We start from the raw sequence: 15,786 nt of genomic DNA on the forward strand, positions 1-15,786 counted from the left end.
AAGTCCATAGGAACAGACAGGGTTACGGAAGCAAAAATTACACTGTAGGATTCTTTTAGATCTACAGCTCCAACATGCAAATCGTCAAAAAACACAGTATGCAATGCACCTCTAAAATCAAACCAGAGCAGAATTTTGTCTTTTTTTTTTTTTGAGACGGAGTCTCGCTCTGTCGCCCAGGCTGGAGTGCAGTGGCGCAATCTCGGCTCACTGCAAGCTCTGCCTCCGGGGTTCAGGCCATTCTCCTGCCTTAGCCTCCCCACTAGCTGGAACTACAGGTGCCTGCCACCATGCCCAGCTAATTTTTTTTTCTTGTATTTTTAGTAGAGACGGGGTTACAGCAGAAATTTTAATGTGAAGGGCTGAGAAAGGGCTTTATTACTGTGAAAGAGAGGTCAGACATGTATTTGGAGAAGTAAAATTACAGTAAAATCTTGAGGCACCACATCAGTGTCATCCTTTGTGTAGCAGTTGACAAGTCACTTATTCCTCCCAAAAGTCTTTATCATGAGGAAACTAAGTGTGCATGGTGCTGACCTCGATAATTAAAGGAAAGGCCATTTTGGGAGTGATGGCAGTAGAAGTCTCAAGTGGCAGAGATTAGGCCGTGCCCTCCACAACTTCGCTACCCTTAGATCATGGCTGTTGGCCCAATCTCACCTGAAAGCACACGAAAGAGTGTGACTGCACTTGGCTTTCAAACACTTGCCCTTTTAGCCTATTCTCACAAAAATCTCTCTATATAAAATTGATCCTTCTATATTCTAAAAATATTTAATTTCAGTAAACAAATTTTTCTTCCCACAGGGCAGCTGGTCACAGCTCACCATCCATTCCTTACCTCTGCTCACGGTCTGCTATGTCACTATTTATGAGGGCAGTTGTGACCTGCTGTAGCATTTCCAACACTTCATCACATCCAGTCAGGATTTGGGTGGCAAGAGCCAAAATACTGACTTTTAGCTCCTAGGCAGAAAATATCATCATATTATTTTTAAGCTTTGTGACGAACATACGTTCACAATGACAACATGAAATGATGTATTTAATGATGCATTTCCAAATGAAATAATGAGGTGGCCAGAATAAGCCCAAAGCAGTAAATTCTGCTAGAATGACAAGTAGCAAATTGGGAGGCCAAGGTCTGGAGAGCTGACAGAAATATACAGTATTTCAGAGGGATCACACTGAGTCCCTAGGAGAAAAGGCTCCCATCCCAGCCAGCACAAGAAATATCTCCCATCCCATCCAGCACAAGAGAGCTCCTGGTGGCCAGCCCAGAAACTGTCCAGGTGGAAGACTGCCTTGGGTGGTATGAGGATAGCTAAAGAGAAAAACAGAACAGTAAAATGCGCATGTAGAGGCGGTGAATAAAATGAGACAAAAACACAACATTCTGAAACAGTACAAGTGACCTTTTACTCAATGTCCTAAAGCCATCACAGTTAAAAACAGGCAGTTAAAAAAATTCAATTAAGGTAGCAAGCAGTTACAGGCTATTAAACATTAAAATAACTATTACAGAGTTCGTGGGAGTACAAATACTAAATAATGTGTTAAGAAGGACTAGCTAACATTATAGAAATGTTTAGTTTACAATGATTTTCAGTTAAAAAAATACAAACTCTTTAGGGGACATGTTTCCCCAGAAACCTAGACAACTGAGCCTATTCAGCCTTTCCTAAGAGTCTTTACCTTTCTCTCTATGGTTTAATTAAGAATTTACTAAGGCTACGCCAGGCACGGTGGCTCATGCCTATAATCCTAGCACTTTGGGAGGCTGAGGCAGGTGGATCGCTTGAGGTTAGGAGTTCAAGATCAGTCTGGACAACACGTTAAACCCCGTCTCTACTAAAAATACAAAAATTAGCTAGGCATGGTGGCACACATCTGTAATCCCAGCTACTCGGGAGACTGAGGCAGGAGAATCACTTGAACCCAGGAGATGGAGGTTGCAGTGAGCCAGATTGCACCACGGCACTCTAGCCTGGGCAAAAAAGCGAGACTCCATCTCAAAAAACCAAAAAAACAAAAAAGAATCTACTAAGGCTAAAATTTAGCCTTCAAATAGAAAAAACTTTCTCATTGTTGGAATTTTCCGGGGTCTTTATTATTATTGTTATTTTTTGAGACAGAGTCTCACTCTGCCACCCAGGCTGGAGTGCAGTGGCGTGATCAGGGCTCCCTGCGACCTCTACCGCCTGGGTTCAAGCAATTCTCATGCCTCAGCCTCCCAAGTAGCTGGAATTACAGGAGAGTACCATCACGCCTGGCTAATTTTTGTATTTTTCAGTAGAGACGGGGTTTCGCCATGTTGGCCAGGCTGATCTCGAACTCTTGGCCTCAAGTGATCCACCTGCCTCAGCCTCCCAAAGTGCTAAGATTACAGGTGTCAGCCACCACACCTAGCTGTTATAAGTATTATTGAGATTTTTTTTTTATCATTAAGATAGTAGGAATTCTGAACTAATGATAAGCCAAATCATGTTTTAAGTCACACTAATGACATGCACAATCATCTACTGACTCCATACCACATGGCAGCAAAGTGCCAGGTATTTACAGGGCTTGTTGTTAATACAGCAACTTTACAAAGAAGATGTTATTGTCCCTTTTTACTGATGAGAAAACTAAGGCAAGAGAAGTTAAATAAATATTATCAACAACTTAAATTAAAAGTGCATGTATGTCTGCCTATTTGAAAATGGATTATACAATGAAATAAACTCAAGTACAATAAGTACAAACTATCAGATGTATGATTTACATAGTATATATGCATGAAGGAGTAAGAAAGGGGCAAACTGCATTGGTTTTTATCTTCAACTATGGCTTCCTTGGTTGATTTTTCAGTGTGTTTAACATTTTAAGAAAGAATAAAGTTCTTGTTGATTTCTCTGATTCTCCCACAAAGATGAAATTCTGAAGAACAATGCAAACAACAGCCTTGAGCATCTGTCAAAATTATAACAACCACGGCTATAAAAAAATCTTTGGACTGCTATAAATTGTCAAGTGGGAACAAGTTAGTGAGTTTACACAGAAGCTAATTTAAAAATAATTATAGAAAATGAAATTGACTATAGGTTTAGAAATTAGATTATTTCATACAAAAATTGTGAAAATTATAACCTTTTAAAAGTTATTTTAATCAAGAGAATATAATAAACCATCAAAAATTTTGAAATTATTTAATGCTCCAAGATTGATTTATACATACATACATATATATATGTCTATGTAACTGTAACTTTCAGGTACACATGAGATCACTTGTAAGTGCCATATTTTATAGTTCTTAAAAGAAGATGGAAGTAAACAAAGGCACAAAAAGGTTGACAGGAGCACATGGATGACACATTATGAGTGTCACAAGTAGGTGACTACTGAGCAATGACATAAAAAATCTATGGAATGAGTGGCCTAATGTTACCTCTCACAAGAATATAAGCCACAAGGTGAATTCTGACATCATAATACACAGAAATTTAGCCAATTAAGCTGCTTTTCACACTGGGTAGAACGCATCGTTAAAATAAAGCTTGGTGTTTACCTGTACCTTCAATGTCTCTCCCTGCAAGGAGCTGTCACTGTCATCATTCTCATCAGGTTTAATCAAAATAGTGTTACTGAGAAGGTGATTCTGAACTGCCATCAGATAGCGCAGGCAGGAGGATGCAGCCTTTAATACAAATAAGGGCATTTAAATGATCTAAACCCTACTGAAAGAGCGATCATGTAATCCTCACGTTTTTAAAAGATTTTGACAAAGAAAACAAAAAGAGAAAGTACACAAAACAGACCAAGTTAGTTTTTCAGGTGACTTATTTCCACATGGCTTTCCATGCATACTCTGACACATTTACTATAACTTTCTGCCTTTTGGTACACAACCCTCACTAATTAGAATACTTACTTGAATTTTTGCCTCTTAATAATTATCCTTCCTCCTCCCTCTCACACACATCTCCATTACAGAAGAATACCCAAACCCTTAAAAGAATCTTTTGATTCCTACTGGTCTCTATAAAACACCCATGGTTTAGAAAACAATGTAAAATTAAAAATTAATAAGGGAAAAACACTCTCACTAGATAAAACAAAAACCCCCAAATCTGATCAATTTATTGCATCAAGCAATTTAAGCAGGGGGAATAGTCTTTGGAAAGTTTTTCAAGTGCATTTGTCTAGGTCTACATTTCTAGGGTAAGGAGTCATCCACTGACTTTCATAAATTATTATTATTTGAGACGAAGTCTTGCTCTGTCACCCAGGCTGGAGTGTGGTGGCGCGATCTCAGCTCACTGTAATCTCCACCTCCTGGGTTCATGTGATTGTCCTGCCTCAGCCTCTTAAGTAGCTGGGATTACTAATGTGCGCCATCACACCCGGCTAATTTTTGTATTATTAGTAGAGATGGGGTTTCACCATGTTGGTCAGACTTGTCTTGAACTCCTGACCTCAGGTGATCCACCCACCTTGGCCTCCCAAAGTGCTGGGATTACAGGCATGAGCCACTGCGCCCGGCCTTTCATAAATTATTTTAAGTCTGTATGTATGTACACACCTGTCAATACAATAAAATGAAAACAGGGATGCTTGATATAATTTTGCTTTCATTAAACACATTTTTACTTACAGGCACAGTTGAAAGGAGCTTTTGAAAATCATCTTTAGAGACAGTTTGGCACTTGGTGATTAAGATACAGGATTCTCGTACAACAATCTTCAGAATGTAGTGTAAAAGTTCATCATTTAGTCTTTAAAGTGCAGGAAAAATGTTTATTGATGGTTTATTCATAAAAGGATAAATTTTATATAATTAGTATAAGATAACAAATAGAAGATACATAATTGATTCTGTAAGCAAATCACCTTAGTAATAATGCTAATAACTAGGTACACTATTTTTTTTTTGTTTTGTTTTGTTTTTGTTTTTTGAGACGGAGTCTCGCTCTGTCGCCCAGGCTGGAGTGCAGTGGCGCGATCTCAGCTCACTGCAAGCTCCGCCTCCTGGGTTTACGCCATTCTCCTGCCTCAGCCTCCTGAGTAGCTGGGACTACAGGCGCCCGCCACCGCGCCCGGCCAGTTTTTTGTATTTTTAGTAGAGACGGGGTTTCACCGTGGTCTCGATCTCCTGACCTTGTGATCCGCCCGCCTCGGCCTCCCAAAGTGCTGGGATTACAGGCGTGAGCCACCGCGCCCGGCCCTAGGTACACTATTTAAATCAAACTTATAGAAATCAAATGGCACCCAACTATAAAGTCAAAGTATTTTATAAATAACATAGAAAAACAACACCTTCATCTGCTTCACCAGCTCTAACACACATACTCAGCCTTTCTCATAAACCAGCAATTTGGACAATACTCTGAACCAAGATCTCCTAAATAAGTTCCATCTGTTATTTTTGCTAAAGACCCTTTCCCCAAGCCCAACTTACTTTACTGATAAAACTGAAATGTGCAATTATCAGTTCTGAGGGGAACTATAGAATCTATTATCTTTCATCTGGTCCATGCTTTAGGTTTAACATGCTAACGATCATATTAATTATAACAGGAGACTAAAGTTGATCAAACACATTGAAATGAAAACTAATGACTGAGAACACAAAGGCTAGGAGTGAATAATATAACTTGTGTCACCTGTAATGATCATCTTCATCGCTGCCAAATCGGTTGTTTTGGAGCTGTTCGGCCAGGTTGGTTAGGATCACATCCCGTAGCTGGGAGAGTCCACTGTTTCTCTCTCCTAACACAGAACAAAGCTCCATCAACTACCCTGGTAATGACTCCTCGAAAACTGATGCTATTTTTAAAAAGTTTTTAAACAAATAGATTCTCGGCAAGCTAGGGGCACCAGACATACGGACTTATACAAATAAAAGCAGCAAAAATGACATCACAATGAATCCGACTTTTTAACCAGCATCCTGATTAAAGTGTAATTACCTTCTTGATATATTATGAAGTGTGATTTTTCATTCCTTAATATTGCTTTTAAATGCCAACTGTCTTTAACACAGTACCTTTTGTTGTGTTGTTTAGTGTAACTTAAAATGTTAGGCTCCAATGTGTGAAGACAAGTGGCTTAGAAATCACCAATAAGTGATCATTTTATTTGTTAAACATCTATAGTCACATACATTATGCTAAGCAGTGGAGACAGTTTATAAAGCTTGAAGATATATAAAACACTGTTTTTGCTTTCAATCTGGTTGAAATGTAAGCATATATGCAGATACGTTCTTTCTTTCTTTCTTTCTTTTTGAGACAGGGTCTGGCTCTGTTGCCCAGGCTAGAGTGTAGTTGTGTCACCATAGCTCACTGCAGCCTCAACCTCCTGGGCGGAAGCAATCCTCCTGCCTCAGACTCCTGAGTAGCTGGGACAACAAGGTATGGGCCACCATGGCCAGCTAATTGTTTTTATTTTTTGTAGTGTCAGGGTCTTGCTACGCTGTCCAGGCTGGTCTTGAGCTCCTGGGTCAAGTGATCCTCTCGCCTCAGCCTACCAAAGTGCTGGGATTACAGGTGTGATCCACTGTGCCTGGCCTGCAGATACATTTTTAAGATATGCTGACTAACATATATGAAGAAGTATCAATTATCTTAATACGCAGTTGTTTCTTTCGGGACAAAAAAAGGACGGCTGTTCAAAGATAATTAGAGGATAATTCTTACCTTCTGTTAAGACCAGTTTAAGTAAGTTATTGATTTCAGTTTCACCTGGGTACAAGATATTTAAACCAGAGCTGAAATGACAAAAAAGTCAAAAACATTTAAGCAAAAATTCTAGAAAATCAAAACTCTAAATATTTAAATTCTTATTTTTATTAAAGATGTCAATTTGATTATATAAAACTGTGAAAAAACTTTTATCACTAAAAAGGCATTAAAAAAATTTGAGACAGGGTCTCAATATGTTGCCCAGGTTAATTAAACTCCTGAGCTCAAGCGATCCCCCTGCCTTGTCCTCCCAAAGTGCTCGGATTGCAGGTGTGAGCTACTGCACCTGGCCTAAAAAGGCATTTGAATCTAAATTCACTGTCACGATACAGTCCAATCACTTCCCTGATAAATGTCATCCCTCTCCTCCTCTTCCTGTGAATTACCAAAATAAGTTACTTGGGGTTAGATGCAGAACTGGTTAAAAAGAATTGGTAAGCTATGAAAAGTCAATGTAGTCAAGCCTACATATATCAATTGTGCCTCCCCAAAAAAACAATTAAGAAAGTAAATTGCTAATTCTCAGCTTTTTCAAAGAGAAGGGAAGAACAACATTGCAAATGGCATCAGAATCTTTTTTCTTTTCATTAATTTATTTGTGTGTGTGCGTGCGTGTGTGTGTTTTAGATAGGATCTCACTGTCGCCCAGGCTGGAATGCATGGAGTGCAGTGGTGTGATCTCGGCACATTGCAGCCTTGACCTCCCAGGCTCAAGTGATCCTCCCACCTCAGTCTCCCAAATAGCTGGGACTACAGGTGCTTGCCAGGGCATTGGGCTAATTTTGTTTTTATTTTTATTTTTTTGTAGAGACAAGGTCTTACTATGTTGCCCAGACTGGTCTCAAACCTGGCCTCAGCGATCCTCCTGCCATGGCCCCTCAAAGTGCTGGGATTATAGGTATGAGCTACCGCATTCAGCCTCTTTTCTTTTTTTTTTTTTTTTTTGAGACAGAGTTTCACTCTTTTTGCCCAGGCTGGAGTGCAATGGCGTGATCTCGGCTCACCGCAACCTCCGCCTCCCGGGTTCAAGCGATTCTCCTGCCTCAGCCTCCCAAGTAGCTGGGATTACAGGCATGTGCCACCACCCCGGCTAATTTTGTATTTTTACGGGGTTTCTCCATGTTGGTCAGGCTGGTCTTGAACTCCCGACCTCAGGTGATCCACCTGCCTCGGCCTCCCAAAGTGCTGGGATTACAAGCGTGAGCCACCGCTCCCGGCTAGCCTCTTTTCTTTTTTAATTGAGGTTTAACATTTAATCAAGTGCACATATTTACAGTGTACAATCTGATAAGTCTGACATATGTATACACCAAAGAAACCATCACCATAATCAAGATAGTGAATATACCCATCCCCTCCAAAAGTTTCCTCAGAGCACCAGATTTCAATCACTGCCTTAATGCTCCACAGAAAGAGATTTGAAGCATAATGCGCTGTGGAAGGAAAACAACTTCCTGTCATCTATGCTCACCCCTGTCATACAGATCTTTCAGATCAACCATTCAGCTCTCTCTTGGAAACTAAATTATAGTTATAGTCACTTTAAGGCTGTATTCCTGTATAAAAGCTCGCTGAGGCCAGGCATGGTGGCTCACACCTGTAATCCCAGCACTTTGGGAGGCCAAGGGGGGTGGATCATCTGAGGTCAGGAGTTTGAGACCAGCCTGGCCAACATGGTGAAACCCCATCTCTACTAAAAATACAAAAATTAGCCAGGCGTGGTGGCAGGCGCCTGTAATCCCAGCTACTTGAGAGGCTGACGCAGGAGAATCACTTGAACCTGGGAGGCAGAGGTTGCGGTGAGCTGAAATCGCACCACTGCACTCGAGCCTGGGCAACAAGAGTAAAACTCTGTCTCAAAAAAGCAAAAAGAAAAAAAGTTCACTGAACTAAAAAAAACAAAAAAAGACTGACAAGAAATAGAAAATGGCCTATAAATTCTGCTCTCTTGTCTCAAAAGCTTTAAACAGGTTGATAAAGACTTGCATTTTTGAGCACTTACTTTGCATCAGGCCTTACCTTAGGAAAACCTCACAGACCCATAAAATAGGTGCTATTTTTATGCTCATCTTACAGCTAAGGAAATGCGAACCTTAAACCAAGGTCACACTAGTGCGTGGCAAAGTCTAGAACCCAGATCTGCCTGTTGCCAAAGCCTGCTTCTTAACCACGCTGCCACACTCTGCAAAATGAGAACATCAGCCTGCAAATAATCAAAATATCCACTTAAAGGGTTTTTTTTTTTTTTTAAGATCCAAACAGTGAGATAAGGAAATGCAAGTACACAGTTGGCTTTGGTCCTCTACAGGTGGGGCTACAAACCCCTCTTCAGTGAAATTATCCCCAATCTATGAGGTCCTGACTGTGGGATGGGGTAAGAGGCATTTATACTACCAGCTTTCAGGGAGGATTACAATGCCTTGCAGAAGAACCATTTTGCAGAGAGCACTACGAATATCATTAGCTGTTTACCTGATGGCAAGGCAGACTTCCTTCTGAATCTCAGGGCAAATTTGATCTTTTGGTGCCATCAACAACTGCCAAAGAAGCAATCCCGACCGTCGAATGATGTCTCGATTCCTTTCAGTTTGTGGGCTGAAGAAAAATTTAAATACCACCTACAGAAACATAAGGAGTCTATCTAAAAATGCTAATTCTACTGGGGATAAAATTATCCCTACAAAGAAAGTACATGGTAGATACCCTATGAACAAATAAACCAGGTGGATTTTTTTTAATCACAATCTCTTCTATTGTGTAATGGTATAATTATAGTAAATATTTTGCATATATTAATTGTAATAAGCTATGTATAGCAATACTCCATTAATCACAGTGCAATGAATACGATAATTCTAACTACAGGATTAGAAGGTGGTAGGATACAGAACAGGAAAGTCATTAAATTTTTCTTCTGGTAAAAATGAACTGGCTGAAGCCAAGGTTTGCGTTTCCTTTTCTCTATCATCTTATTTATCTCCAAACAATGTATTTACCTGAAAGACAACGAGAATGCAGCGTATAATACAGGTATCTCCATTAACCATGGCCTTCTCCATAATGTCACAAATACTGCTAAGATGGTGTGCTTCAATTGGATGCTGCTTGCCCAAGACACTTGTGATTGGAAGATTGGGGTTGGTGGCAAGAAGATTAAGTTGGTGTATGCACATCGCACCAACGTGGTGCAATAATTGGTTTATAACCTCATTCGTGGTTATAGCCTCTTCTAGAAGATGAAAAGGAAACTGAGTGAGGAAAGACATCTCTATGGGTGGTCCCCAAAGAACAGACCTCTGACATACAAAAGGTGTGTGCACACTAGAAAAGGGTATTTTGGCTATAATCTCTTTCACTGCTGCCAGAGAACCCTTCTCCCTGCCACAGGTGCTGGGGTGAAAACACTTCAGGAGTTCATTTGTTTGGAACGGAAGTAGCTACCACTTACTGAGCCCTTTTTATATGCTGAAGAATGGGCTGAATGCTTTACATGGTTCTCAACTTAGACTATTTTAGCCCTGTTTTGTAGAGCAATAAACCAAGAGTCACAGAAGTTAAGGAACTTGCCCTAGGTCACATAGCTAAGAAGTGGTAGAACCGGGATTTGGATTCAGGCCACCTCAGTCCACAGCCCCTGAGGTAACCCCTGCTGGTAACCACTCTAGTAAAACCTCTCCATATCCTATGGCTGCTCCATATTAGAACCCCTGTCTATAAATAGTTCCTCATGTTTTGACATGTTAAGCTGAAAATGCCCATTAGATAACCAAGTGGAAGTGAATCCATAGTCTGGCGTTCAGGCAAGAGGCTTGTGAGTCAGTAATACAAAGTGGACTTTCTTTTCTACTTTTTGCTTTTTCAAAAAAATAGCTTTATCAAGATATAATTTATATTCCATAAAACTCGCCCACTCTAAATGCACAACTCACCAAGTTTTAGTAAATTTACACAAACACCAAATTCGAGAGTGAAAGCTGAGAAAAAAAACTGACCCTAGAGATAATAATTACTGTGCTGATAAACATTCATCTATCCACATGAACTGGCTTTGGTCCTCTGAAGGACCAAGTCTACAAGTTCTCTGATACACTTTTTCTAGGAGGTGGAGCTTAATTACCCTTCCCTTCAGTGTGGTTGAGACTAACAGAGTATTGAAAGGGAGAAGTAGTAATTTTATAGTGGAGAAACCTGGCAGATATCATTTAAACCAAGTGATCAGTTTTTATTATCACTAGTAATAAGTCATGTCAATACCATGTACCTTGGAATAGATGTAATGTGAAGGGGATATTGCTTCTGTGGTATTCTTCCCCCAATCCATAACTTCAGTTTAACCATAAGAAAGCATCAGATGAACCCACAGGGAAGGACATTCTATTCTACAAACGTCTGACTAGTACTCCCCAGGTGTCCTGTTCTGCTCTTCAGACAGAACAACTCTACCAATCTATGGTCCAGGTTTGCTGCTTTCTTCTCCCAGCAGCTCAAATCTGCTGTTGAGCCACTCTACTGAATTTTTCTTTTCAAACCCGGAATTTCCATTTTCTTGTTGTTGTTGTTGTTTTTAAATAATCTCTTTACTGAAATTCTCAATTTGCTTGATCATAGTCATCATATTTACCTTTGATTTTTTTAAACTTGGATTCCTTTAGTTCTTTAAATGCATTTATAACGGCTGCTTTAAGTCTTCATCTGACTTTAAAGTCATTAGTCCAACATCTGCGTTTCTCCTGCATTGCGTGGTTACTGATTTTTCTGCTCAGTTTATTTTCTCAAATACTTGTTTCTTTCTTTCTTTCATTTATTTATTTATTTATTTTATCTTATCTTATTTTATTTTTTTGAGATGGAGTTTCACTCTTGTTGCCCCGGCTGGTATGCAATGGCGTGATCGAGGCTCACTGCAACCTCAGCCTCCCAGTTCAAGTGATTCTCCTGCCCCAGCCTCCCAAGTAGCTGAGACTACAGGCGCCTGCCATCATGCTCAGCTAATTTTTATGTGTTTTTAGTACAGATGGGGTTTCACCATGTTGGCCAGGCTGGTCTCGAATTCCTGACCTCAGGTGATCTGCCCACCTCGGCCTCCCAAAGTGCTGGGATTACAGGCGTGAGCCACCACGCCCAGCTCCATTTATTTTTAATTATTCTTGTTTTTCTTTTTCAGCCTGGCTTCCTAGGGGTCACCCCTATCTGTATTCCTTAGTGGTTGTCAACCAATGATTGTACTCCAACACCTTGAGCCAGTAACACTTTCACCCTGGATGGATCTGTGTGCTTTGGGGGAAGTGCAGCAAAGTTCACAGGGTTTTAAACTCTGCTCTGGTTTTTGCTTCCTGTTGGGCCCTCTCACATCTTTGCATGTGTATGCAGACTCATGTTTCGCCAGAATTGTGCGAGTAGCTTAGGCTGTCTTAGGCCTCTTCTGTGTAGGCGTGTGGTCCCCCACAGCTTTCTCACTATCCAGATCTCACTAGTAAACTTCTAGCTAGTCAGCTGGGCCACTGCTTGCCCTAACTGGGATCAAGATCTAAGGCCTGCTGAGCCACAGGTCTCTGTTTGTTTGCCACCAAGATGACTACTGTTACTGACAATGCTACTGGACATGAGGTTTTTCCACGCTCTGCTCCCTATCAAGTCAGCCCCCTCTGGCAGCAAAGCTGCTGCTTTTCACAGTCTTCCCCACCCTGAGAGAATTATTATGCTGACCAAGCTTGAGGTGGTCAGCACAGTAATTCTCCCACAGCAGACTGAGGTGGAGGATCGGAGCAGTTCTAGTACCCAAAGTTCAGGGCTTTTTAAAATGAATAACAACTCTCAATTTGGTGTATGCCTTGGCAATTTCCAGAGCCTGGAAATAGTTGTTTCTGATAATTACCTGTTTTACTGTTGCTTTATGGGTAGGGGACTTGCTGAGTGATTAATTCCTCCATATTAGCATAGTTGACTTTAAAGCCACAAGATTTTAAGTTAATATTAACTTAATATTAAGAATGTTCATATTAATATTAAAAAATACAAAGGTCCTTCACTGGTAATTCCATCTAAGTTTGTATATAAATAAGTCATTATCAATGCAAAACATTACAACAGCATACAATCCCATGCCAAATACAAATAATTTTTGCAACAAAGTTCCAACAATTTCAGGAAGGACATAACAATTTTCCTTTAAAAAAGTCTATTGACCACCTCAAAAGCTCTATTTATGTACATACTTATTCACTTAATCATAACTCATCTTTCATGGTTACAGAGAACAAAGGACTTTAGGTTTCAAAAGTTCAAAGAGGGAAAACTGGGGACACATTCTGGGGTTGGGCTATGTTTTCACCTACAAATGCTGTGGTATTCTCTCATATTTCAGAAGGAAATCTTTTCCTGCAAGACCCTGAATGCACCTCACCTTTGGGCTCAGTGATAATGTGACTGACTCCAAGTCTCTGGCAGACATAATGGAAGGCTTGATTCCCAGGGTTACACCACTGATCGATATAGTCATTTGAGCATGTCCATAGCATGTTATTCACTGTGTCATAACATGCTCCTGCAAAAAGAGCATACTGTATTCAGTCATCATGCCACCAGCTACCTGTATACATATTTCTCACAAGCACTGCTACAAAGTGGAAGGGCAAGGATGCTCTCTAATGTTGACAACCCACATCCCTAGTCCCATAGATTTACTTGGCAAGGTACTAGGTGGGGACTCGGCAAGAAGCCAGCATTTAATTTTTAATTTTGCTTAACTCCTGTGTGAGAAGGAGTAAGTCTCACAAAATAGAGAGCTCTTAGTAACTGATTTATCTGTGACCTACTTCCAAAAAGGATTTAAGTGTCTTACATTAAAAACCCAGGTATAATAAACCACTTAATATTAATACACAGTAAAAAGCCCTAATAACTGAGCCTAAAACTTAGAAATAAGCTTCCTACCACCCAGGGCAAAGAGAAAATCCAGAATATTACTTAATGTTCATTTTCTAGCAATAACAGGTATACCAATTCCTCACAGGAAATAAACTTTTCATGGCATAAACCTTGAGAATTTCCTATAGGCATTATCGCACAACCTAATAAACAGTATCTTCAATTGCAGTTTACTCAGAGGAATTTTACATATGGCAATTTCTTATACTCATTCCCAAAATTAAAATTTAATATTAAAAAATTCTTTCTGGCTGGGCACAATGGCTCATGCCTGTAATCCCAGCACTTTGGGAGGCTGAGGCAGGAGGATTGCTTGAGCCCAGGAGTTTGAGATCAGCCTGGGTGACATAGTGAGACCTTGGCTCTACAAAAAATAAACAAAATTAGCTGGGCATGGTGGTGTACTCCTATAGTCCCTGTTACTCAGGAGGCTGAGATGGGAGGACTGCTTGAGCCCAGGAGGTGGAGGCTGCAGTGAGCCAAGATCGCACCACTTCACTCCAGCCTAGGTGACAGAAGAGACCCTGTCTCAAAAAAACAAAACAAAACAAAAAACGTCTTTCTTTTCAAGGAAACAAGAATGCCACAGGAAACTGGCAAGATAGTTCAAGAGAAATTTGCTAAAACTTTAAATTTTCCAAAGAAATGTGCACGTTTATTTCTTACCCAATCCTGGTACGAGAGCACCACGCCCCAGTGAGCTTCCAGCAGCATCTATGAGATCTGCACGACTTGTAAACTGACCATCCGAAATATTATACACCAAGCTGGAGGCTAGGACTTTGGAAACAAACATTAAGCTGTTTAATGAGCCTGAAGATTATTTTCAAAGTTTAAATTTTAGGCTTTTAACAAAATTTTTATAAAAATCACACCCCTTTCTTATTGTTGCATATTGGTGGTAATTGGTGGTAAAGGGATGGAGAATACATGCATAAGACCACAGAAAGAAAACTGTCACCACCAGAAATCTTCCTAAATTTAACATTGAACCATAGTTTTCAAAGTGTTTTTAAAACGGCACCTTTTGCATGATGGTTCTTTCTGATACACATTATCAAAAGGGTAATTGCAAGAGGGGTTACCATCACTAAATCACAAGATGAAAATGTTTACAAGAAACACTTTGCAGTTAGTCAGTGTTCAATAAAGCTTGGTGTACACTTAGCTGCAATCTTTCCTAATACACCTTGACTTTTTCCCTTAACACAGGATGGTGCAGTGGTAAAGAGCATGGACTTTGGGCTTCGGAGTTTCAATTCCAGCTCTAACACTTTTGGGTGGCCCTGGGAAAGACATTGAACATCTCAGTTTCCTCATTTCTAGAGTGGAAATAATAAAAGTACCTACCTTATACAGTTATTGTAAAGAGTAAATGAGTTAAAATATGTCAAGGATCCACACCAGCATATATATACATTAATTGCTATCACTGATTTTATTTTCTTCCCCATTTTCAAACAAAACTTTAGCACTGTGTCTCAAGTTTGCTTCTTTTTCATATTCTCATCACCCTAGTAGCCCAGATCTGCATCATGCCTAACTTGAGTTATAACATAAATGATACTCTTTTTTCTATTTTCTACTGTTCCATTAAACAAAATGGGACAGTAGAAAATAGATCTCCAAATCTCTTTTCATGGTACTTAACATACATATGCTTTCTCCTCACTTGGCCACTTATATGAATAATACCCGTTCTTTATGGCTTAAACTCAAAACCTCATGAAGTCTCTCCTTTCTACCCCACTCCACAATGAGCCTTTCTTTCTCAGATTCTGCAGCTCACAAATCTGCTCCACGTGGCTCCTTCCAGCAGGGATGCAGCACTGTCTATCATTTTCTCATTGTCTCACACACCTACGTCATCTCTCCTAACTAGACTATGAGTTGTTAAAGGCAAGCACCAATTCTTCCACTTTCTGAGCAGCCCCCACAGTAGCCAAAGAGGAACACCCCTGTGTAGCTGGGACTACAAGCATGCGCCACCATGCCCAGCTAATTTTTGTATTTTAGAAGAGATGGGGTTTCACCATGTTGGCCACGATGGTTTCGATCTCTTGACCTCATGACATAGAAGGAATTTAAGCATTTACTGGTTTGTTGCGCTAAAGTAGAATCACTGTGTAAG

At 40.1% G+C, this 15,786-nt stretch overlaps 1 protein-coding gene across 8 annotated transcripts in view; it reads right to left on the reverse strand.

Annotated features, from left to right (window-relative positions):
* Positions 1-15,786, reverse strand: part of HECTD4 (HECT domain E3 ubiquitin protein ligase 4) — a 224,645-nt gene that overhangs the window by 100,996 nt on the left and 107,863 nt on the right. For 5 of the 8 annotated variants that reach the window (XM_050749617.1, XM_050749618.1, XM_050749625.1 and 2 more), the window contains exons 10-18: positions 14,322-14,435; positions 13,132-13,272; positions 9,725-9,957; positions 9,201-9,346; positions 6,684-6,754; positions 5,649-5,754; positions 4,640-4,760; positions 3,554-3,682; positions 842-966 (exon numbers count right to left, since the gene is read on the reverse strand). In XM_050749617.1, coding sequence (XP_050605574.1) covers positions 842-966; positions 3,554-3,682; positions 4,640-4,760; positions 5,649-5,754; positions 6,684-6,754; positions 9,201-9,346; positions 9,725-9,957; positions 13,132-13,272; positions 14,322-14,435 — 1,186 coding nt within the window. The remainder of the gene's footprint in view (positions 1-841; positions 967-3,553; positions 3,683-4,639; positions 4,761-5,648; positions 5,755-6,683; positions 6,755-9,200; positions 9,347-9,724; positions 9,958-13,131; positions 13,273-14,321; positions 14,436-15,786) is intronic. The other 3 variants (XM_050749623.1, XM_050749621.1, XM_050749622.1) reach the window with 1 other exon arrangement.

The sequence above is a fragment of the Macaca thibetana genome, chromosome 11 (assembly GCF_024542745.1).
Source record: "Macaca thibetana thibetana isolate TM-01 chromosome 11, ASM2454274v1, whole genome shotgun sequence".
Lineage (NCBI taxonomy): Eukaryota > Metazoa > Chordata > Mammalia > Primates > Cercopithecidae > Macaca > Macaca thibetana.